Source organism: Nicotiana sylvestris, chromosome 6 (assembly GCF_000393655.2).
Source record: "Nicotiana sylvestris chromosome 6, ASM39365v2, whole genome shotgun sequence".
Taxonomy (NCBI): Eukaryota; Viridiplantae; Streptophyta; class Magnoliopsida; order Solanales; family Solanaceae; genus Nicotiana; species Nicotiana sylvestris.
In genome coordinates this window covers 79,569,869-79,594,751 of record NC_091062.1, presented here as the reverse complement: position 1 = coordinate 79,594,751, position 24,883 = coordinate 79,569,869, and the positions used below count along the sequence as shown (strand labels likewise).

At 38.7% G+C, this 24,883-nt stretch overlaps 2 protein-coding genes across 2 annotated transcripts; one reads left to right on the top strand and one right to left on the bottom strand.

The window, feature by feature from the left end:
- Positions 1-3,175: 3,175 nt before the first annotated feature.
- LOC138870829 (uncharacterized) lies at positions 3,176-6,552 on the bottom strand. The gene is made up of 6 exons (XM_070148669.1): positions 6,334-6,552; positions 5,749-6,255; positions 5,477-5,631; positions 4,477-5,434; positions 3,687-4,218; positions 3,176-3,471 (listed from the first exon to the last, which is right to left on the bottom strand). The coding sequence occupies exons 1-6, from the start codon at positions 6,550-6,552 to the stop codon at positions 3,176-3,178; spliced, it is 2,667 nt and encodes an 888-aa protein (XP_070004770.1).
- Positions 6,553-17,655: 11,103 nt separating this feature from the next.
- Positions 17,656-18,517, top strand: LOC104240351 (O-fucosyltransferase 20-like). Its single transcript, XM_009795188.2, has 2 exons — positions 17,656-18,050; positions 18,331-18,517. Exons 1-2 carry the CDS (start codon positions 17,656-17,658, stop codon positions 18,515-18,517), a joined length of 582 nt encoding a protein of 193 aa, XP_009793490.2.
- The last annotated feature ends 6,366 nt before the right edge of the window (positions 18,518-24,883 follow it).

Here is a 24,883-nt window from a genome sequence, read left to right as displayed (position 1 = left end):
GGATTGGAGCCCTAATGTTGGTAAAGAAAGGCGGCTAGGGAATGGAGGCCCTATGTCTAAAATATCAACTCAGGGATTGGAGCCCTAATATTGGCAAAAAGGCAACTAGGGAATGGAGGCCATGTGTCTAAAATCTCAACTAAGGATTGGAGCCCTATATTGGTAAAGAGGTGTAAAAGATTGAGATTGGGGATTCTGAACTATCATTTTGTTCGGATTTTCTTCTTTTCTTCTCTTTTTTTTTCATTTTCCTTTTCATTTCATTTTATTTCAATAAAATGCAGGAAAGAATTTTGGAGGAAAACTTCCCTTTTGGATTGATTGTTACTGCGAAGCTGTTTCTAGCTTTTGCGCAGCTTTTCTTTTGGTTGCACCTGCTTTTGCACGGTTGCCTTGGGCTGCACCTATTTCAATTTTAAACAAAGAACAATTATTAGTTTGAAACGGTGGTTGGTTTTGTGGCCTTGATTGTCTCGATCACTCGATCTCGGCCTGAACCTTTGTTGAGAACCTCTGCTGCTTGGTGGTTTTCTGAATATTGATCTATCTTTCAAACCGAGGGACTCAACTTTTAAGATTTTGTGGCGGCTTGCCCGCGAGGGGGTTCGACACTTTCACTTTATTCCATCTTTAGGGCTTTTGCCTTTGGCTTTCCTTTCCTTTCAATAACTTTGATTTCAGAGCATCATCCATCATGGCCAGTCGGGACTGACTTGATGCACCCGCTGAGGCTGGGTACATTTCTTTAGCTTTTGTTAGGCAGAACCCTGTAAAGCCAATCTTGCCACCTTTTCTTTATATTAGAGTTAGACCAAAAGGGATTCAAGGAAAAGTAAACAAAGGACAAGAAAATGAGTTTAAGGAGAAGTGTCCCTTTCGGGGAGGAAGGATGGACTTATCGGGGGTGCATGTAGACTTCAATAGACATGACATGCTTCTTGGACTGGATGCCCGATCCGCACAACTATCCCTACTTCTCATAAACCCACTGCGACCCGTGTTTCAAAACTGAGGAACCTTGCCAGGACTCTTTCAATACCAATGGTGGTGAGGGGTTTCTTCTTTTCGATCAACAGCGCCCTTTGCGGGTTTTCACCAATTGACCTCTCTCATTTCTCTTCTTACCATTGCCTTATAGTGCTCTTTTATGAGTTTTCACTAACAATACTCTCTCATTTTTAATTTCTCTGTTTACCATCGCCTTACGGTGCCCATAGGTTTTCACCAATAAGACTCTCTCATTTTATTTTTCTCATCTTTATTGCATCGAATCCAAATAACTGCGTTCTTTGTTTTTTTGAAAACCTTTCACCGATTGATTGGAAGGACTTTGAACAAGGTTTGGGTAAAGAGAATCTGGACGGAATTACAACTTTGGAACCGTTCTGGTGGGCTCATTACCAAACCATTATAATATCTGCCCCAGTTTCACTTTTGGGGGAAATTGGATTTTTATTTTGGTGTGACTGAACCCCAGAGAGAGGCTGCCTACGTATCCTTTCGGAATCAAGTCAAACGTAGTTCAGGGAACTTTGTTTTGTTTTTCTTTGTTTTTTTTTTATTTTTCCAAGTTCCAAAGAGGGTAATGAAAGAAAAGTAACCGGCTCAAAGAGTTAGCAAAAGGATTGGAGTGTTTGGGGTAGCGAGAATGAAAGCCTTCATCATCCCAATCAGATAGTGTTATTGCTGCAAAAGGAAAAGACATAGTACCTTTTGACCGCATCTGTGTTCACAGCTGCCTCGAGGTCATTTACTTCGGTATCTCCTAGATATAACGCTCCTCTTGGTAATATCTTTCGGATAATGTATGGGCCTTTCCAGTTAGGAGCAAATTTCCCTTTTGCTTCCTGATGATGAGGAAGAATACACCTTAAAACAAGTTATCCCACTTCAAAATTTCTAGGACGTACTTTCTTGTTGTAAGCATGGCCATTCTTTGTTGGTACAACTGCCCATGGCAGACTACGGCCATTTGCTTTTCATCAATCAGGGTTAACTATTCCAGACGGGCTTTGACCCACTCACTGTCTTCAATTTCAGCTTCAACAATGATTCGAAGAGAAGGGATTTCAACTTCCGCAGATATTATGGCTTCAGTGCCATAAACCAAAAGGTATGGGATTGCTCTGACCGACGTGCGCACAGTAGTGCGATACCCCAACAATGCAAAAGGCAACTTTTCATGCCATTGCCTGGAACTTTGAGTCATCTTTCTCAAAATCTTTTTGATGTTCTTGTTTGCTGCTTCGACGGCACCATTGGCTTTAGGCCGATAAGGCGTAGAGTTTTGATGCGTTATCTTGAATTGTTCGCATATCTCCCCCATCAAATGACTATTCAAGTTTGCAGAATTGTCTATGATAATAGTTGCAGGAATGCCAAAACGGCAGATAAGATTGGAGTGCACGAAATCTACCACAGCTTTCTTGGTGACAGATTTGAGAGTGATTGATTCAACCCATTTCGTGAAATAGTCGATGGCGACCAATATGAATCTGTGCCCATTTGAGGTTTTTGGCTCGATTGGCCCAATGACGTCCATGCCCCAAGCAACAAATGGCCAAGGCACTAACATGGGATGCAGTTCTGTTGGAGGTGCATGAATAAAATCACCGTGCACTTGACACTGATGATATTTTCGAACAAAACTGAAGCAGTCTTTTTCCATGGTCATCCAGTAATAACCCGCTCGAAGGATTTTCTTTGCCAAAACATACTTGTTCATGTGGGGTTCGCACACTCCTGCGTGCACTTCATACATGATTCTTCCAGCCTCTTCGGCATCAACACATCTTAGCAAGTTGAGATCCGGAGTCCTTTTGTACAAGACATCGCAGCTCAAGAAGAAACCACTTGCGTGTCGTCTAATGGTTCTCTTTTGGTCTCCACTGGCTTGCTCGGGGTATTCTTTGGATTTCAAAAATCTTTTGATGTCATGATACCAGGGCTAAACATTTGGTTCCGCCTCAACCGTATTACAGTATTTGTGCCTTTCCCTGATTTGTATTTCCAAAGGATCAATGTGGGCATTGCCTGGGTATGGCAGCATCGAGGCCAAAGTAGCAAGTGCATCAGCTAATTCATTGTGACAGAGAGGGATGTACCTGAACTCTATTGACTTAAATCGCTTGCCAAGATCTTCCATATGTTGCCTATAAGGAATAAGCTTGGCATCTCAGGTTTCCCATTCTCCTTGAGCTTGTCGAATAATTAAATCTGAGTCTCCCATGATTATCAATTCTTCGACATCTTGGTCGATTGCCATGTTCATACTCATAATGCAGGCTTCATACTTGGCGGTGTTATTTGTGCAAAAAAACTGAAGTCGGGCTGTGGCTAGATAATGTTGGCCGGTGGGTGAGATCAAGATTTCCCCAGTTCCAACGCCTTTTGCGTTTACCACCCCATCAAAGAACATTTTCCAAGCATGGGTGTCTTTAGATATTGCCTCAACTGAATTTACCTCTTCATCTGGGAAGTAAGTGCTCAAAGGTTGGTATTCATCATCAACCGGGTTCTCAGCCAAATGATCTGCTAACACCTGGGCTTTCATTGCCGTGCGAGTGACGTACACTATGTCAAACTCCGTGACAAGATCTGCCACTTTGCTAATCTCCCAGTGGGCATTGGTTTCTGAAATATGTATTTTAAAGGATCCAACCTGGTTATGAGGTGAGTGGTGTAACCTTGCAAATAATGCCTCAGCTTCTGAGCGACCCATGTTAAAGCGCAGCAAGTTCTTTCCAATAAAGTGTACTTGGCTTCATAACTGGTAAACTTCTTACTCATATAGTAAATGGCCTGCTCTTTCTTTCCGGTCACATCATGTTGCCCGAGGACATAACCGAAATAATTTTCCAAGACTGTCAGATACAAGAACAGAGGCCTCCCTGGCTCAGGTGGGACCAACACTGGCGGATTCGACAGATATTCCTTGATTTTATCGAAAGCTTCTTGGCACTCATTTGTCCATTTGATCGCCGCATCTTTCTTTAACAACTTGAATATGGGTTCACACGTGGAGGTCAACTGGGCAATGAACCGGCTGATGTAGTTCAATCTACCCAACAAACTCATAACATACTTCTTGGTTTTCGGAGGAGGCAAATCCTGAATGGACTTTATCTTTGTTGGGTATAACTCAATGCCCCTTTGGCTGACTACGAAACCCAAGAGTTTGCCAGATGGGACTCCAAATGCGCACTTGGCAGGGTTTAGCTTCAAATCATATTTGCGTAGCCGCTCAAAGAATTTTCTCAAGTCCCGAACATGGTCATCCTGAGTTTTGGACTTGATGATCACATCATCCACATACACCTCTATCTCTTGGTGCATTATATCATGAAAAATGGCAGTCATGGCCCTCATATAGGTTTCCCCGGCGTTCTTCAGACCAAACGTCATGACCCTGTAACAGTATGTGCCCCAGGGTGTGGTGAAAGCTGTCTTTTCTGCATCTTCTTCATCCATCAACACCTGGTGATATCCTGCGTAACAATCCACAAAGGATTGTATCTCATATTTGGCGTAGTTATCAACAAGGATGTGAATGTTCGGCAAAGGGAAATTGTCCTTGGGACTTGCTTTGTTTAAATCTCTGTAATCCACACACACCCGAGTCTTCCCATCTTTCTTTGGCACTGGAACTACATTAGCTAGCCATGTGGTATACCGAACTACTCGGATCACCCCCACTTTCAGCTGTTTCATGACTTCTTCTTTGATCTTATCACTGATGTTAGTTTTAAACTTTCTTTGCTTTTGCTGGAAAGGGGGGTAGTCAGGGTAAGTCGACAACTTATGAACCACCAAATCAACACTTAGTCCTGGCATATCGTCATATGACCAAGCAAACACATCTTTGAACTCAAACAGGAGTTGGATTAATGCATCCTGGGTTTTTCCATCTGTGTGAATGCTTATCTTAGTTTCCTTGATTTCTTTAGAACTACCCAAATTAACCGGCTCGGTATCATTTAAGTTCGACTTAGGTTTATTCTCAAACTGCTCCAATTCTCGATTGATTTCCCTAAAAGCCTCTTCTTTATCGTATTTCGGTTCTTGGTTCATTATTTCACAGTTAGACAGCGTGTTTGGATCTGGGCATGAAGTCCGCAAGCATGTCATGTTATTTAAAGCTGCATTATTAGAACGGGACTCCCGCCTGATTGGGAATGGCGTAGCCTTCCTATTCTGCAGTTTGGCATTAGGTCCCATATACAACACCTCAGCAGTGCTTGAGTCTTCCCCTGGTTGAACCATGTGGGCTTCATATAGTATCTTCCTCATGGCCCCACAGATTTCTTCGATTTCTTCGGTCGTAAAGGCCTTATCTTCCTCTTTCTCATTGTATTTCGGCTTGACAAATGTTTTGTATAGATGCGGCACCGGCTGAGGCAAGACCCAACCATCACTCTTTCTATCATCTGCCCATCTTACATCAGTTGGAGTAGGTCAGAAGCCTACCCCAAAGAACTTTTCACTGGCGGTCAGGGTGATAGGTTCAGCTATTCCTTGCAACGATTTCCCAAGCCCTTTCCCAGGTTTGTAGCCGTGCTTGATCATTTCTTTGGCTGCTATGATTGATGCATTATAAAGGAAGGGTTGAGGGCAAGGTTTTCCTTCTTCGCACTGATTAGCGACCACGATTTCAAAGGCCTAATAGACTATGTGTTCACTCCCCTCCCTTGCTTTAAGACACGGGATTGATGGGTCCCGATAAATTGATTGCTCATCTTCCCCGTGAACCACAATCTCTTGATCCTTGTGCTCGAACTTCACCATCTGGTGAAGAGTAGAGGGTACAGCCCCTGCTGCATGGATCCACAGCCTCCCCAAAAGAAAGTTGTAGGATGTGTCCATGTCTAGAACCTGGAAGGTTATTTCAAAGTCTACTGGGCCGATAGTCAGAATCAGATCAATCTCTCCAATTGTGTCCCTTTTGATACCATCGAAGGCACGTACACAGACGTTGTTGGGTCGGTTTCTTTCGGTATCGATTTCCATATGTTGCAGAGTTGAGAGTGGGCAAATATCTACCCCAAAGCCTTCGTCCAACATAACCCTTTTCACGTAGTACCCTTTGCATTTGACTGTCAGGTGTAGGGCTTTATTATGTGCGGCCCCTTCTGGGGGCAAGTCATTTTTGCTGAAGGATATCTGGTTGATTGCGAAAAATCTTTCGGCCATTCTCTCCAACTGCTCTACAGAAGTCTCAACAGGCACATATGCTTCGTTAAGGTTCTTGATCAATACCTTTTGATGTTCGGTGGAGTTCATCAACAAAGATAACAAGGAAACTTATGCAAGAAATTTTCAAAGTTGGTTGATCACCTCATAATCCACCATTTTCATCTTTTGAAAGAAGGCCTCCGCTTCCTTGGAACTCACGAGCTTCTTAGATGGGAAGCGCTTTCTAGCATTGTTCACCTCTTCCAAATTGAAATACTTTTCAGTCGGGTTAGTTTCTTGAACTTCTCCTGAGATTTCTTTGCCTTTGTAAGTCACCACTGATTTGTTGTAGTTCCAGGGTACATCGGTAGGATCCGTCATGGGCTTTTGTGGTGCGCAGCCAATAACCACGGGCTCACTCAGCCTTGGTGGATTAATTGGCCCCCGCGTCACATAAGCTCCCTTGGGCACATACATTTGGGTTGTCTTATTCAGCTCGAATCGCCTGGGAGGACTCAAAGTCATCTACTTTTCTTTGCGGCCTCGAGGGACATAGAGGATAGCATCTTTGGGAGGCGCTGCCCTAGTTTCAATTTCAACTTTCTTCTCTAACTTTGGAGGGGTGGTTTTGTTCTTTTTCTCCCCTTTGTCTTGCTTCAGGGCAGCCTTTGGTTTCTTTTCTACATCAACGATGGCAATGATGGCCTTCAACGCTGGGTCAAATTCCTTGTACTCACAAATCATTCCAATTATCGGCCCGTTGTTGTGTGCCGGCAGTGGGTTGTTAGTCACATTGGGAATATCTTCATCTCTTAGCACTATCTTCCTTTGTTCTATCAAGTTCTCCACGGCTCTCTTCAGAGTCCAGCAATCATCCGTGTCCTGCCCTTCTTCCCCTGCGAGATAGGCGCATCGGTTACCGGCTCTGTAAGCGAGTGATGCTGGGTTTTGCCTGGTTTGAGGAACAGGCTGTAGCAGACCCATTTGAACAAGCTTTGGTAATAGGCTGGAGTAGGGTTCGCCAATTGGTGTAAAATTTGGCCTCTTGGGGTGGTTCACGAGGGTGAAAATTGTTTTGTGGAGGCCGGGGGTTGTAGTGGTTTTGGTAAGGAGGCTGGTTTCTAGAAAACGGAGCTTGGTTCCGGCTGGCTTGTTGTTGTGGCCAGACATAAGGTTGAGCATTCATGACCGTATATGGCTGAGGAGCATAGGCTACATCTTGGTAGGGGTAATAGTATTGCGGGGTCCTTTCTGAGAAAAGGGATCATGGAATATGTTGTTTTCTTGCACCCGACGCTGCCAGGAATGTTTCTTCCTTTTTCTTGCCCTTTACTACTCCTCCAGACCCACCCTGAATGGCTTGGGAGGTAGCTCTGATGGCGGATTGGCTCAAGATTTGCCCTGTTTTCAACCCAACCATTTCTCCAATTTTGATGGCTTCGGCGAATGGCTTACCCATTGTGGACATCATGTTTTGAAAATAATCAGCCTCTTGGGCTTGGAGGAAGACTGTGACCATTTCAATCTCGTCCATTGGAGGCTTTACCCTAGAGGCTTACTCACGCCATTTGACAGTGTACTCTCGGAAGCTTTCCGAGGATTTCTTCTTTAGATTTGTCAGTGAGTTCCTATTAGGGGCAATATCAATGTTGTACTGAAACTGCCTGACGAAGTCCCGAGCAAGGTCAACCCAAATATGCCAATGGGATATATCTTGATCCATATATCATTCAAACGCGATTCCGACCAAGCTCTCTCCAAAGTAGGCCATGAGGAGCTCCTCTTTTCCGCCCGTTCCTCGCAACTGGTTGCAATATCTTTTGAGGTGGGCAATGGGATCTCTATGCCCGTCATATTTCTCAAATTTCAGGGTTTTAAATCCCAATGGTAGATGCACGTGAGGGAACATACATAAGTCGGCATAGGATACACTTTTTTGTCCACTCAAACCCTGTGTGTTTTTGAGACTCTACTCCATGCTTCTCATCTTTCTCGCTATCTCCTCTTGCTCAGGGGTTTTGGTGGCTTTATCTTGCCCTACGGTGAACTCATACCGAGGTGGTTGGGAGTAAGTATAGGTGGTAAACTATGTAGGTTCCAGTGGGAAAGATGGTGTTTTGAAGGTGAAGGATGATGGGTCAAAGCTGGACCTGAGCAGTGTAGGTTGTGCCGTAGCTGAGCAAGGCGGAGCAGTGAAGATATTCTAAGTTGCACCTGAAGCTAACACCTGGGGGCAAGCCTCAGAAGGTGTTCCCACAAAGTTGGCCGAAATAGTAGGGTATCCTAGTGGGGTATTTGGATAGTTTATGGGGCTATTGGAGGTCCCACTTGACCTGGGAAAAAGCTCGGGAAATCCAGGGATTGCACTTGGTGGTTCTCTTCCATTTGCCCAAGCATCCCACATTTCCATCATGCGGAGACGCAGTAACCTGTTTTCCTTGACAACTGCCGATTCTGAAGTTGGGATGCCCGAGATCGGACTCTCATCCGCAATAGGAACTGTTGGCAGAGTCATTTCTGAAGACATTTCAATGCTTCCCTTCGACCTCGTGAAGTATGGATGTGAAGCTAGACTACCACAAAATCAACCACCATTCTATAAAACCTGAGCTTAACAGTAGACAACAAACCGGTCAGTTTGAAGCAAATAACACATAGGTAATCGCACGTTGGGGTGTGATGCACCTATACAGTCAAATGTGTTTCTACGTGTTTCGCAACGGTTGCATGTTTCATCCCGGCTTTACTTATTTTCCCCGATTTTCTCTTTTTTCCACTTCCCAATTTTCTTTTTTTTCTCGCTCTCTTTTCTCATTTTTCCTTTGATTTTCCTTCGGCTCTCTTTTCTTCCTTTTTGGGTTTTTCTTCTGGGTCTTTCTTTTCATATCCCTCTCTTATTGGGGTTATTTACAAAATCATGACAGGATCTGATAAGTATTGCCTACGTATCACGATGCCGCATGAATCAGATCATTACGTAGTTCAAGAAAATAAATGCGAAAAATAAAAAAACAAAAATTATTATATTTTGGGAATTTTCGATTTTCATTAATAAAAACTCCTAAACTTTCTATTACAAAAGACTTCAAACTACTCATTTTCTTGGAAAAACTACAAACAGACTCAAAATAAACCAAAATACAGACTCGATAAGTGAAAAATCAGGAATACATTAAGGCTTCGACTCCTGGGCCCGTGGGACATCATTCGGTCTCGCCACGGGCCTATATGCGAGATCCCCTTGAAGCCGCTCCAAATCACTCATTATCTGGCGGACAAATATCATCACTGCAGCAAAGAAAGTGGTTCGAGTCATGTCCTCACATGCTTGGCATTTCATGACAATGTAGTCGGCAATGGCTCTAACCCTCTCTCGAATTCTACCCTTTTCCTGAAGCAGACGCCCGACCTGCTGATTCCTGGCTTCTAATACCTGAGTGTCGTGATGGTTTTGATTTTTTAATTGTTGCATTTCTTCCTCCATCTGAGCCATCAAAGCATAACAATGTTCCCTATCAGCTTTAAAGTCCTTGGCCTGCTTGGCCGCCTCATTCTCAAGGGTAGTTAACTTTCTCTTCAGATTGGTGATTATCCTTTCATATTTTCTTTTCATTTGATGCACAAACTGTGCCCGCCCTTCTGCATTTTTTGCAATTGGGCCCGGACTTTTGCTAGACTGGCTTCAGACTTTTCTAGGTCATCTTGACACTCAAGTGCTTTCTTTCTCAAACTGCTTATAAGCCTTTTGTCCGCTCAGCTTCTTTCCGGGTTTCTAGCAACTATTCTCATTTTCTGGATTTGAGCTTTGAGGGCTTCGTTTTCCTAAGTTAGTTTTTTCTTTTCCCCTTCATCTGCGGCATCCTGGATACTGTTGCCAAACTTGAGGTCCCTTATTTGTCCCTCTAATTTACTTATTTTGGCCCTATAACTTTCTTCTTTTGCCACCCAGACCCACTGCTCTTGCGAGTCGTTGGTGAATTGTTGAACATGAGCTCTCTTAGTAGGTCTCTCAGGAATCTGGAACCTTTTACCGAACCAAATAATGTACTTGGGGTCTACTTCACCTCTAGCTAGATCTCGCACCATAGTCTTAGGTTCAAGAAATCTACATTCATTCCACACTTGGCGAACTCTTCCTTCCGAAAATACGGCTTTTGGGCCAAATTCAATGACATGTTTACTCAAATCTTCATCATGGGGGACGGTTTGAAATCTGCCCAATTGACGCAAAACCCTATGAGGAGCATATGGTTGGATGCTCTGGATGCCCATCCGGAGAAGATAACATACTTCGGTTGACATGTACACAACCTCGGTGACAAGGAGCCATCCGAACGCCCATTCAATTTTATCAGAAGTCAAAGAGCTCAAACGTGCCAACCAAGCCTCGGTACCCTCGGGAAATCCAACATCCACCACTCGGCTTTCAAATTCTTCGATGCAGTTCAAACCGGTCATGCCATAATTCACATACCCGGCCCGATGGCAGAGATGTTCCTGTATCCACAACTATAGTAATAAGTTGCAACCTTGGAAGAACTTTCTGCCTTCTCGACAGATGGTCAAAGCTCGGTAAATTTCAGACAAAATCAAGGGAACCAGAGTGCCATTAGCTTTCTTGATTGCGACGTCAACCATTCCCACTAGGCCCAGTTCTATGTTGTGATCTTTTCGCGGACAGATTATAACTCCCAAGAAGACTACTATAAAGACCAAGCCTCGCCTTGACTCCCATTTATCTTTATTTCCAGCATGAGTCAAACTAGTATTCGGTGCTTCAAAGCCTTGGGGGTTACCATAATGTTGGTACAAGAACTGGAAAGTGCATGACCCTTCAGATAAATTCTTATCCTGGATATCCCAGGTAATACTCAACATATCCAGAAACTTGTGGGGAGATACCGGCCTTGGTGACACCGGATACCGACGTCTAAGATTTCCATTAAGGCCACCCGCAATTTCTTTTAGTGTGGGTGTGAGCTCGAAATCAGAAAAGCGGAACACATTTCGAGTCGGATCCCAAAAAGGTATCAAGGCTTCAATTATGTCTAATCTTGGCTTGTTGTTCAACAGTCCGACAAGACCACCCAATACTTTAATCACAGTTCCTCTACTGCATTTTTCCAAATCATTCCACCACATATGAAGTTGTAAGGGGATTTCCTCAAGAGCTGCGAAGGGTTCATTTTCGTTTGTGCTCATCCTGCACATTTATTAGGGTGATTTAATAACTCATTTTTACTCAAGAAAAGATTAACACACTTCTTCTTCTTTTTCAAAAGTTTTCATTCCAAAAACAAAAATTCGGTTTTGCAAATACGGCCTTTCAGCACTTCGGGGAAGAAGACTTTAAAGTTGTACTCGACAACCGGTCAAAAATTTGAAAAGGAGACCACAGGCAGTTGTTCTTGCAAAAACAGTTTTCAGGCGCCCTTTTGGGGACATTCGGCTATTTTAGACAAGAATGACATCACCTTACTTATTCAGAGTAAAAATAATAATATTTTTGTTCTTTTTGGGCTATTTTTGCAAAAGGGGAAGTTGGACCCGATGAGGGTTGCCTACGTATCCCACATCCGGTGAGAATCAAATTGGCGTAGTTCGGGCAGATTTGAAAAAATGAAACAAAGCCAACTATTTTGAAAAACAAAATTCTCTTCTTCTTTTTTCCAGAATTTCGGCAGAGTTTCAGTATATTTTTTGGACATTGGTTTTTTCAAAAAACAAACAATTATCTCTCTTAGCCCTCACATTGACTTTTTCTTTTTCCAACTTTTCTCATATTATCCATAAGCCGGTCAACATGCAAATACGAAGCAAATAAATGCACAAGTAGCAAGTAAGATGTATCAGATTGGTCTTTTCATTTCAGGTACACCTGTCCTAGACAAACCCAACCCCTGTGTTAAGTCTCCAAAGTCAAATGCACGTGATGCAAATAAACGTTCCTACTAGGGATCCGGCATGAGGTTTTGTTATACTAGGTTTAAAACCTAGGTGTATTGTTCTAGACCTGGCTTACCCGAGTGGACAACTCGAGCCGAGGGAGGGCAGCATATCGGGAATACAGAAGCTTCACCGGCTTTGCAACTTGTCCGAACCTCGTTCTAAAATGGGATAAGACTCTAGATATAAGAGAAGTCACACGAAGTGCATCCTTCTCCATGATTTAGAAGAAACGGAGAGAGGAAGGGTTTCGTAGCAGTGTATATACAATTCACAAAATATCAAAGCTGTAAAAGCATTTAGCACATTAGGCTCAAACATGTACAAAAACCAGATAATAGATAAAGCCGACTACAATAGCTATTCTAAGCTCGAATTCTTAAACCCTGAACCAGAGTTCTGGGTTCCAGATGATCCCCAGCGGAGTCGCCAAAGCTGTCACACCTCCTTTTTTACACACCCGAAGGTAGTATAAGGGAGTTTTTTCACTTTAAGTGACATTATTCGAAAAGGGATTAATTATTCATTTTTATTCAGAGTCGCCACTTGGGATAGTTTATTTGGTGTCCCAAGTCACCGGTTTATTTTGAATCCCAAATCGAGGAAAATTTCGACTTTCCTTTTGAAGTCTGCGAACCAGAAATTCTGAATAAGGAATTTTGTTAACCCAGGGGAAGGTGTTAGGTATCCCCGGATTCCGTGGTTCTAGGGTCGCTTAAACTATCATAATTGGCCTATTATCTGATTTTAATACATGTTTTAGCCTATGGTATATTTTAACTTATTAAGCCGCTTTTAATTATTTTTTAAGAAAAATTTCAACGTCATCTAAAACACGCCTTTGGACCACGCCACATGAAATGCACCCGTAGTCCGCGACACATTTTATTTAATGTTGTTGAGGTTTGGATTTAGGTCACATGAAATGCACACCCGAGTTTAAGGAAATTAATTTAAATTACGCGCCTAAAGCAACTACGTACTTTCAACTTTACGAGGGCCATGGAAAATTTGACTAAATGGCATGCCTCATTTTCTAAGGATTAAAATTAATTAAATAAGGGTCATGCATTTTTGAAGTTTTGTTTGGCACGGCACGCCTCGATTCCAATTTCTAAAGGGGGCTTGAACTAAACTTTGGAGGGCCATAAACTATGTCTTACCTAATATGGCACGCCTCCAATCTACTTTTAAGAGCCCAATTAATTAACTAAGAAAGGTTTAATGTAATTCTAATTATTATTATTTTTACTAAAGGTTTGACCCTACTTATCAATTAACAAGCATCATATTAAAAAACCAATTATCTCAAAGGAAAAAAAAGGGCTTCAACAAACAGCAACTGAACGGACCCGTTTACAAATACCTTCAGGCTTGGGCCTGAACGAGCCCAATTCTTAATAAGGAATGACGTCCAAGGATTCGAAACAAACAAACGAGTCTGAGATGGAATATTCATCATCTGGGCCAACTTTAAGCCCAACTTTTAGAACCCAATCGATGGTACAAAATCAATTAGAATGCAGATACAACAAAACTATATGAAACATACCCTTGAATTAACATTTTTACTTTTGCATTTTAACTATTTAAACACAAATCGACTAGCTGAACATTCTGAATTTCAAATACCAATTCTAACTTAAACATGTTCATATGCAGACCAAAAGTAAATCATTGCATGCCTTTACTTTTAAAATAACCTAGACCATTTCCTTTTCTTTTAACGTGACTTTATACTAACTACTACTTATGAAACAATCAGTTGCCCATTGCACGAACATAGCACTATGTTATAACCTCCAAATGGATTACATAACAGTAAAAGATCTAATACAACCTACCCTACTTAATATGATTGAACACAACATCTAACTATTGATTCGACTAACAAGTTTTCATCAAGTTTTTATGACAGTCCAAGTTCAGATACAATAATAAGAGTTCAATTGTTATAAAACCAACATCTAGATACAAGATTCTTGACAGAAAATTGATCTCCCACCAAGGTACAAACCAAATAGAGTTTTCAGAAGAGTATTGTCAACAACCAACGAAATACCATGCACCAAAATAAATTAGAACAAAAAGGATTCAGGGAAAAGGAAAGAAGGTAAAGCTAAAATATGAACAAATGATTTGATGCTATGCTTCAAACTTCTATTTTTCATTTCATTCTTCAATCTGTGCCTTATATTAAATAGGATTCAGGAACATGTACCTGATTATAATAAAGCAAAACTAGAAAATCAAACTTGAGGTTAGGAGGAAACATCAGCAGGAGAAATCAGTTCAGATCCCAGCAATGAAATAGTAAACCAAGCAGCAAAACTCAAACCAAACTTTTAAAGATCCAAAACTCAATCCATTTCAACCCAGGTGCAAGACTTTGTCATTTTCAGTAGCTTTAACTAAGCAATGAAGATCAGAAACCAAAAACCAAGCAAAATTTGAGCAGTTTTCAACAAGGAAATGCAGGGAATTCAGGATATTTCAGAGTTTTCAGCCGTTTCAATTTTTCAGGATTTTTATCTCTAAAATCTGTCTTGCTAGTAAAGTAAAGATGCCTTTATAGGCAAGGTTTTAGGGCAGCAATGCTGAAATCATTTTTGCATTTTAAACCTTTTGTATTTTTATTTTTACTCACATACCCTTAGTGTAAAAATCAGACTTTCACTTAGGTTCCAATGACACCTTCCTAACAGCTTCCTAATTCAGTTACTGAGATTCCTTCCACCTACAATTCCTAAACTACCCCTTTAAGTCCAGTTAATTACCCCAGAAATCTAAATGAGTCAACAGTCAAATGGACCCAATGGTTTAAATCAAAAATCCTAAGCTTGCAGGACTAGATTGAATCTGTTCATGGGCTTCTGGTTCCAAAACCCATATAGAATCAATTGGCTAGGCAGAATTGCCCAAGAGAAAATCGGATCTCTTCCCTTTGAAAACCAGAAAAATGGAATAATACAAAGAAACAGAGAAATTAAAACGACATGCACGAACAAACTCGATTTTAAAACTAATTTAAAACGAGAACAAAACGGACAAGATGAGGTAAGAGGAGATGGAGACTAGAACTTAAAACAAACAAAATAAAGGACAGAAGAAAGATGAAAGAGAGGATAAGGACTGAAGAATACATAAACCAAGTAGAAAACGGCTTGAAAGTCTTCAAAAGAAACTTTGATTTTTGAAAGAAATAGGCTTTAATCATTTGTTCTCAAGCGAAAACACACGAATAAAGCCGATTTTGGTCTTAAACCTTCGTTAAACTTCACTGATTTGGGTTTTGGGATTTTAGAGTTCCGACCTTTGATTTAGAATTCGACAAGTCCTGTGATGATTCGAAGGAAAGGGGTGTCGGATTTGGTATGAGGAAGCCACGAGGGTTTTGGGGTGTGGATTTGAGGTGGTTTAGAGGTGGCGCCACCGGCCCAAGGCGGTGGACAACCAAGGCGGCACTAGGGTTTTCTGTTTTGGGTCCCTGAAGAAGGTGGGTTGAGAGAGATGAGACGGGGGTACAGGGCGTTTGGACAGTTATATATCAGAGGGGACTCAGTTCTGGACTGTCCGATCAAGTGAGATCGACGGTCCTGATTTAAAGGTGTGAAACGGCGTCGTTTGGATCTCTGGTGGGGCAGGCCGATTTTTAGAACGGGTTTTGGGCCGGCTCTGGTTGGGTTTGGACGGGTATTGGGTATTAAACAATTGGGCTTGGAGAATTTAAAAGGACTTGGCCCAAATCAGACTTACCTCGTTTGTTTTTCCTTTTTCTTTCAATTTCAAAATTATTTTAATTCCTTTTCTTTTACAAAAATAAAGATAAAAACCTAACTTAACTCCTAACACAAATTATCCAACCAAATTAAATTAATTAACTAAAATAATTAACACAAATAATTAAATAACAAATTAAAAGAAAAAACTACCAAAATTCGAACTCAAAAATTAAAAATACAAAAAGAGTTATTTTGTGATTTTTTTCATTTTTGTACAACAAGCTAATTTACTAATTAATCTAAAAATATAAAATTAAATCCTAAATGCAAATGCAATGTATTTTTTGTATTTTTATGAATTAAAAATATAATTAAACATGCACACAAAGAATGCAAATAATTAGAAATTTCTACAATAATTCCTAAAATAATAAATAATCAAAAGAAAAAAAAATTGAATTTTGGAATTTTGTAGGAGTAATTCAGGTGAGGCAAAAATCACGTGCTATATATATATATATATATATATATATATATATATATATATATATATATATCAAGCATTAAATTAGATAATAAGTAATAGAATAAAAATAATTCAAATGCATATACTTAAAATAAATTTCAACAAAGAAACATACTTTGTGTACTGTCTATAGTAATAAAGCATTGTTGGTTCAAGAGTTCACTAGCAAAGACCTCTACAAAATTAAATGTATTCATATTTATAGAATCAATAAAAATAAACATCCCAATTGTTCAAAAGGTCTTCACCATTCACTTTAATGAATCAAATTGATTTGTGACCACCATATCCAATTGCGTCACCCGTATTTTCCTACACATTCAAAATGAAATTAAAAATTAGGAAGAAACATATATATAGTATACACTGGTTAGAAAGCATGATTTTGTAAGTTAAGATTGAGGTAGTTTTTGGAATTGGGAAATATAAATACCTTTTCAAGACTTGGGGCGTGAGTTGAGGCAGAAGAATGTGGCAGATTTTGGCCTCTTATAGCTCGTGCACTACTTGCATCAACTGGTGAAGGAATATTAGATCCAACACACCCTTGTATATCATTAAAATCCAGTCCAGGGTTGTTTTTCACCAATTGACTAAAAAAATATCGCATTTCTTCTCTCATCATTTCCTTCATTTCTTCCTTCAGAGAAGTTATTTCATTGGCATGCTTTTGTTTAAGCTTGGTGATTTCTTCATCTTTTTTCAGAGAGCTTGTCGTCACCGATCTATCATAGCATCTAACCCGACCAGGCTGCTCCTTTCCAAATACAACCCTAAATAAATCATCTGTTGTTTCTTCGGAACTTTGACGATTCTGAAGTTCAGACTGTCGAAAAAATATTATTGTACATCACTTACAAGTCAAGATAGAACAAACACTAAAATAACTTTCAACAAGTCAAGTTAGATTAAAAAAATTTTAGCAGACCTCAAAATTTAGCCAAGAATGTCAATAGAGTTTTCAGCGACAAGGATCGTAACCAATTTAATATGAAGTTTCAAACAAACATTAGTTAAACACACCAACAATCTACATATATTTAAATGGGGAAAGAGATTTTTTTTCATTGTTAAAATGACAGTGTCAAAGAGCAACAAGAAAAAGCAACAATGTTACATAGCAGTGCCATCTCAAATAATAAATTCACTTTCTTCTTCAGGACTTCAGTCTCTGTTACTTTCTCCCAAGAAAAAGAGTCCATTTTTTCAGTAAAGCTCAGGCTTTTGTTCAATAATCCAAAATTCTGGGTTTTGTTTCTTTTTGCTTTTGGTTTTGTTGGTATGTTAAAGATGTGGTTTAATTTTGAAACTTTAGTTCCTTTTACACCAAACCCATGTGAGATTTTTCAAGAAAAGAGCTCATTCTCAAATGAAAAACAAGTTTCTCAGCTCAGTATTGGAGCTTTAAATGTAGGGGAAAAAGAAGATGAAGGGGATGAAAAGAGTGAGTTTTGGCAACAACCTGATGGGTTAGGTTATAGGCCTTGTTTGGATTTCAGTGCAGAGTATAGGAAAACAAGTATAGATATTGTAAAAGGAAGGAAAAAATATTTAATGGTGGTGGTTTCTGGTGGAATGAATCAGCAAAGAAATCAGATTGTGGATTATGTGGTAATTGCTAGGATTCTTGGTGCTGCTCTTGTTGTTCCTATTTTGCAAGTTAATGTCATTTGGGGTGATGAAAAGTTTGTTCTTTTTCTATTTTTGAACCATTTTTCTTTGTTTTCCAGCTCAAATGTTTTATTTTTTTGGTCAGTCATTCATTCAGTTGACAAAATGTTTATTTCCCTGCCTAATTCTCTGAACTTAGGCAATTTTTTTAAAAAAACTTCAATTATTTGGTAGAAAACTGATTATTTCCATAGAGTGACATTATGTTTGGTCTAACTTAGATTTTTATGCTATTCTGGGACGTTTTTTATTTCTTAACGTATGTTTTATGTTTCTTTTGGTGTTTGTTTGCAGTGAGTTCTCTGAGATATTTGACTTGGATCATTTTAAGGAAGTATTAGCAAATGATGTAAGAATAGTTTCATCACTTCTATCCACACATGTGATGAGTAGTACCAGTGGAGGAGTCAAGGACTCCTCTCCAAAAGAAACTACAGATATGTGTATGGACTTCCTTCAGTTAAAGAAACACATTTATTAAAAAGATAAAAATACAATAACAAGACTTAACTTGCAGCATGACTTACTATTGCAACTTGAGTATCTGTATGAACTTCCTTCCCTTTCTTTATACGAATTGTAATAAACATTTCAGACTTTGATGGTTCCTCGTTGTTCTCTTTGGTTGTACACTACAAATTACATCAAAGAAGATATAAAAAAGATATCACTTTGCTCCAACAAAGTACAAAAAGAAATAAAAGTAAGATTACAAAGTGTCAACTAAATATTACCAATGCCACACGCACTCTTGCAAAATTAATAGGTCCCATTCGATGCCTCCACTTTTGTTTTTTCCTGTTTTCAGAATTCATTTGGCACATAACCTAACAACAAAGGAAGCATATTAATTAATAAATCAAAAAGGAAAAATATATACTGCAACAATAGGTTGAAAATGTAAAAATGCATGGTTTAATCTTACTTGGACATCTTCGTCATCCCAATACTCAATCAATTGACGGAATTGAACTTCAGGTATCTCATTGAGACGATTTTGTAGCATTTGTTCAATAGTAGCATTTTTATCAAAATATTTCTTCTTAATATTCCTCTTGTATCGCTTCCAAGCATCACGAAGACCAGTCATTACCCACTTCTCTCCTTCAGCTGAAATTAAGAACTTGGACTGTGCAAAATAACACACACACACACATACACACACACACACACACACACACACACACACACACACACACATATATATATATATATTTTCTTAGTAGGAAAAATATAAAAAATATATAATTGAAAAATTGATTATTCTTACATTGACATTCCACATTCGTCGCCTAATATCCTTTGACACAACATGCTAACTAGTATTCACCAAGGGTATAAATGTTGGATTCCTTGCAATTGTTCCTAAAAAGTTGGTCAAATCAGATACTCTCTTGTCAGTTGGTCCAACTGCTTGTCCTTTATCAAATGTCACCTCATCTCTTTCTTCAAAACTTCTTGCATGAATATTCTTGCATGTTGTGTTTCCTCGAACTCTTTTCTTCTCTGATGCCCCTAGATTGATATAACAAGCAAGACATAAGAAGAAAAAATCAAAATATGTAAAATAATTATAAGGTTTAAGACATACCACCTGCAGCACCATCGATGTCCATATCCTCATCTCCAATAAATTCATCGTCACCAACTTCATCTTGTGCAACAAAATTATCCAATTCTATTTCACGCTCATCAATAATAGGAGAGGACATAAATCTAACTTCATTTTCTGGGTGATTATCAGGATGTTTTTCACCATCGACTTGTATCCCATATTTTTTTAGAAATTGATTAACACTCGTCGATAGTAGGACTGAGTTTGTCTTTACCTTTTGGCAATTTTGTAGCTCTTGAATATCAAGTTGTTTCTCTCCTTCACCTTGTGTTCTTCTAAGCATATGTAAAGTGTTAGGATCTACCTTTGCAGATGATTGGATCATGGATGTGGGCACAGGTAATTTACTCATTCCTTGCTTTTGAATGGGCTCCTCTAATTGAATTGACCTTTGTTTAATTTGTCCTTTACTTGAAATATTATATGAAGTGTTCAGATCTTCCCTTGAAAACGATTGGATTGATTCGTACACCGGTAATCTATTCCTTCCTAACTTTTGAACTGACACATCGGATTGAGTTAACCTCTGTCTACTTTGTCCTTCTAATGTTGCAGGCATATAATTCTTCCTTTTAACTCCAAATAATGCATGCTCTTTAGCAGCTTTATCGTTGCGATCACCTGCAATACCTTAGTAAATCCATCCATTCCTTGAATGGAATATTTGAATTCTTAAAAATAAAATTTATTAGATCTTCAAATATATAATCATTTAAGTATTGACTATAAAATAAATCCGAAACGTCAAGAGTGAATTTAAAAACTAATGCATTATAAACCAATAAGATTTTCTTACCTAGTCATGACACTTATGCTAAGCAAACCCAACTTCAAGTCCACCACAGATCTACCTGAGCATGACCAATCTTCTTGGAGAAAAGGAGTAAAATTAATAGGATCCACAGAACAACGACAACAAGTAATAAAACTATAGTCTACTTTTATTAGCACCCACCCCTCCACAATTTCAGAAAAGAAGGCTATTAGTTTAGCACCAACATCAAATTGTTAAAAACACCTAAAATAAAAGAGAAAGAAAAATCACTTTAATAACCTCTCCCTCCGCAAAAAAGCTCTCGCTTGCAAATTGGCTGGAAAACAATAAAACGCACAGAAAGATAAAAATCTTAGCAGCCTGGTTGGGCTTAATCACTTAAATGTGTTTCAAAAATATCAAAATGTATGAAACTCACTTGCACATTGACAATACTTCTAATGGGAAAAAATAATACACCATCTATTTTGTGCAAATCAATATCCATAACCCAACTAGTAGGACACCACTTGCATCTGCTCTCAGTGTTAATAAAATCTACAAGAGCATATATACTTTCATGTTCTTCCAAGTGTCACATGCGACTCAGAAAATCTCAATGCAAAACCAGTCACATTTAACAAAGATAGATAAATAGGACGCACAAAAAATCAAGGTAAACAACACTGGAGCTTACAGATGTCCCTGAGTATTTTAATCTCAAAATGTTAACAACAATTCACCTCTTAAACCAACTTACAACAATTCTCAGAGAGCCAAAAGAGTTCCAAAAAAATGGGGACATTAAGACCATTAAACGGTAGCTAATATCCACTGTAGATTGCAAGAATTAACTTTAAAGAGAAGCTAGTATATCTCAGTAAATGACAGATAGAATTACGTACCTGCTATTCTAAATACATTACAAGAAGGCTGATAACAATTAAGATAATTATGGGGCAAACAATTACATGATTATTGGGATACAATAAACCATAAAAGATTGTTATTGAGAAAATATAGAAGTTTGTCATTGAGAAACCATATTGTTTCTCACTCTATCTCCATAATAGCTGGGAATGCTTGCACCAAATTAATTAAATTTTTTACTAGTTAGAAATTAGTTAGTTGTTTATGAACCGATGCTAGATTAAAATTAGAGAGATATCATAATGCTTATTACCAGCATAACAAGGCTTGCCTTATGCTATAAGGTGAATATTATAACTCTTCAAGATACCCCACTTTCACCATACAAAGCAGACGTAACTATATTAAATTTCAATTCAGATGTTCTTTAGTTTTTTTTATGTAAACGATAAAAACTATAAGCCCAATAATCAAAATTGAAAAAGAGTAAAACTTTGAGTATAAAATAAAGACTATACAAAGCCCAGTAATTATACAAAAACATATTACTTCTATCAACCCCATTGATAAGTGTGAGCACGTGATTTTTGCCTCGTATGAATTACTCCTACAGAATTCCCAAAATTAGGATTTTTCTTTTAATTATTTGATCTTTAGGAATTATTGCATGATTTTTGTGTTTGTTTGCATTTTTGTGTGCATGATTAATTTATTTAATGCATAAAAATACAAGAATATGTTGCATCTGCACTTAGGGTCCTATTTTATATTTTTAGGCTAATTAGTTAATCAAGGTTATAAAAAATTGAAAGAAAATGACAGAAATAGTTCATTTTGCATTTTTAACTTTTTAATTTTCGAATTTTTTTTAGCTTTCTCCTAATTTAGGACTTAATTAAATTTTTGGGAAGTAATTAGTTTATGAATTTAGCTGTAGAATTTAAATCAGATTTTTGTTTAATTTTGTAATTAATAAATTTGAAAATGAAAAAAGAGAGAAGGAAGAAGTGCCTTTAATAAAGAAGCCATTTTTGGGCCATTTCAGATTAAATTCCCCAAGCCCAAATAATTTTGCCTTAAACCCGGGTAAAATTAAGCCCAAACCCGCCTGTAAACCGGTTCAGCACTTCCCCCATCCAAACGACCCCATTTGTTTAAGGTTGATCAGGACCGTCAAGGTTCCAAGATCCAACGGCCGAGAACTAGGGTATCCTAAATATATTAATGTCCGAAAATGTCCCCCCTACCCTCTCACTCATTTTTCACAACCCCTTCAGTCTCTCATGTAACACCATCGCCTGCCGCCTGTCGGAATCGCCCACGGCGGCGGCCGCATCCAATCGCCATGAAATTAACACCAAATATTCTCCTCACCCCCTCTTTCTAAATTCCCGTTCACTTTCCCTCAAATCCGGCCTGAGCTCCTCGAATATCAGATTAAAACTCGGAACCCTAGCGTCGCCATAGTTTCTCCGGTGGCGGCGCCACCACCAATCGACCCCAAATTAACACCAAAGAACCCTCAAGTCTTCCTCATCCCAAATCCGTCTCTCTTTTCTTTCGAATCACCCTAGAACTGCTCGAATTTCAAATCAGAGCAAACCCCTAATTTCCAAAAGGTCCCCTGTTCGATTTTGTTTTAAGATTTGGGTCCATTTCGATGTTATTCGTATGTTCTTATTAAGAACACACGATTAATATCGTAGTGGGCCAGAAAATCCGAAGAAATTGAAGATTCAGACTCCTTCCTTCATTCGTTTCAGTTTCAGTAGGTATTTTCTTTTTTTCTCTTTCTTTTGGTTTAATTTAGCTTTTATTTTTCTCTACATCTGTTCTTCTCCTGGTTTTCTTTTTCATTTTTTCTTTAGTTTTCCAAAAACTTGCACTTGTTTTTTGTTATTAGTTTTGCATGTTTAGTATCGTTAGTTTGTTAATTAACTGAGTCTACTAATTTAGTTAATTATTAAAGTTTTAGTTTAGATTTTAATGATTGCCCGGTTTGCATGTTTCTTGTACTTCAGATTTTAATTAGACTAGTGGTAGTTTGGATGTTTGGATCACTGACCCATTTAGAAGAGAAAGGCAGGCCCAATTGTGCAATTGGACCATAGGGTCAACTTGACCCATAACCCATTTGAGGTTCAGGGGTAAATTCAGGGTAACTAAGGGGTAATTGGGGTAGTTCACTTAGGAATCTTGCAATAACTGCTTAGGAAGCTTCTTAGAAGCTGAAAAACAGACTTGCTTGGCAAGCAAGTCAATAGTTTAGGGACTAAGTAACAAAAAAGAAAATTCACAAAGGGCTCAAAATGCAAAACCTAGCCTATTACTGCTGCCTTAGTAGCTTGCCTATAAAGGAATTGCTAACAAGAGCTGAAAAGAAGGGGAGAAAGAGATAGAAATTCTGAAAAAATCATAAACAGCTAAAAAAAATTGAAAAGTCTACTGTTTCATTGAGTTCCTTTTGTGATTTCTTAAGTTTTCAATCTCTGAAGATGATTTCTGATCTTTTTTGAGCTGAAATAATCTGAGTTTGGTTGGTTTTCAAAGTTCGGTTCAAAGTTTGATTTGTTCTTTGGGTTGCTGCATTTCATTTGTTACCTTGGCTGGTTCAAAGTTTGGTTTAAAGACTGTTTCCACTGGTTATTTCTGCTGCTGACACTGCTCCGTTGCTGATTCCCTTCCTTTCCTCTTATTTTTGCTTTCCCATGTACCTTCTTAGCTTATGACTGAGGAATGATGTTTGAACATGTAATAGAGTCGAAGTTTTGTTAAATGAAGACTGCATCCAAAGCTGATTTTCCCCTGTTTCTCTACTATTTTCCATGTTCTGTAATTAGTCTTTGAATTATAAATGTTAATAAGGTTCTCTTTTCTCTCAAAATGGTGTACGTGAAAGTAACCTGCAATAGTATGTTGCATTTGTACTTAACTATGGACTGAGATTGATGTGTTCAAATGGTTGAAAATGTTCTGTTTCTTTTAATTCCATGGTCATGAGTTAGAAGCATGTGGATGTAGATCATAAGTCTGTTGGATTTGGTTTCATTGATATCCTAGTAATCATGTTTAAGATTTGCCTCTATATTGCTTGAAACTTGATTTAGGTCCTTTTCTTGTGAGACATTATGAGATCTCTTTTTTTAAGAATAATTGAGTTTCAAATGGAAATTTGGTATGATTTTGGTCTTTTGAAAATCTCCCAAAAAAGTTAGCTTGAACCACTTGATTTTATCCAAGTGTGTTGAATCATAATCTAGAACTAGTTATGATTAGCAATGCACCCTTAGTACTCTTCTGCATTTGTTTTGACCAAGAGTATAATATTTAGCTGTATTGAAAAGTGTTGATGCGATTTGTGGGGTTCATGTAAAGGGGGAATTTAATTGTTAGTCCGGATAGTGTTATTGTTGGAAGTTTAATTTAGCATGATTGGTGTGTTGTAAGATTTTAGTTTACAATGCTTATATGATCATCCTTGTTTAGAGTAGTTAAATCAGAAGTTCAATTGGAAATTTGTGTGTTTCCATGCCCCTGCAGGGACTCGATCTTGAGTCCCAGCATCAGTTTTATATCCAAATGAGACTCTCCTTTGGGTTTCGTTTTAG

Excerpts from the sequence above, each read along its gene's own strand:
- LOC138870829 (XM_070148669.1), bottom strand. The coding sequence starts at position 6,552 with ATGACGGATCCTACCGATGTACCCTGGAACTACAACAAATCAGTGGTG. Across the intron at positions 6,256-6,333 it reads TGAAAATGGTGGATTATGAG|GTATTGATCAAGAACCTTAA; the intron begins GTGATCAACCAA and ends GAACATCAAAAG. Across the intron at positions 4,219-4,476 it reads GTTACGCAGGATATCACCAG|CTAAACCCTGCCAAGTGCGC; the intron begins GTGTTGATGGAT and ends TATGATTTGAAG.
- LOC104240351 (XM_009795188.2), top strand. The coding sequence starts at position 17,656 with ATGTGGTTTAATTTTGAAACTTTAGTTCCTTTTACACCAAACCCATGT. Across the intron at positions 18,051-18,330 it reads GTCATTTGGGGTGATGAAAA|TGAGTTCTCTGAGATATTTG; the intron begins GTTTGTTCTTTT and ends GTTTGTTTGCAG.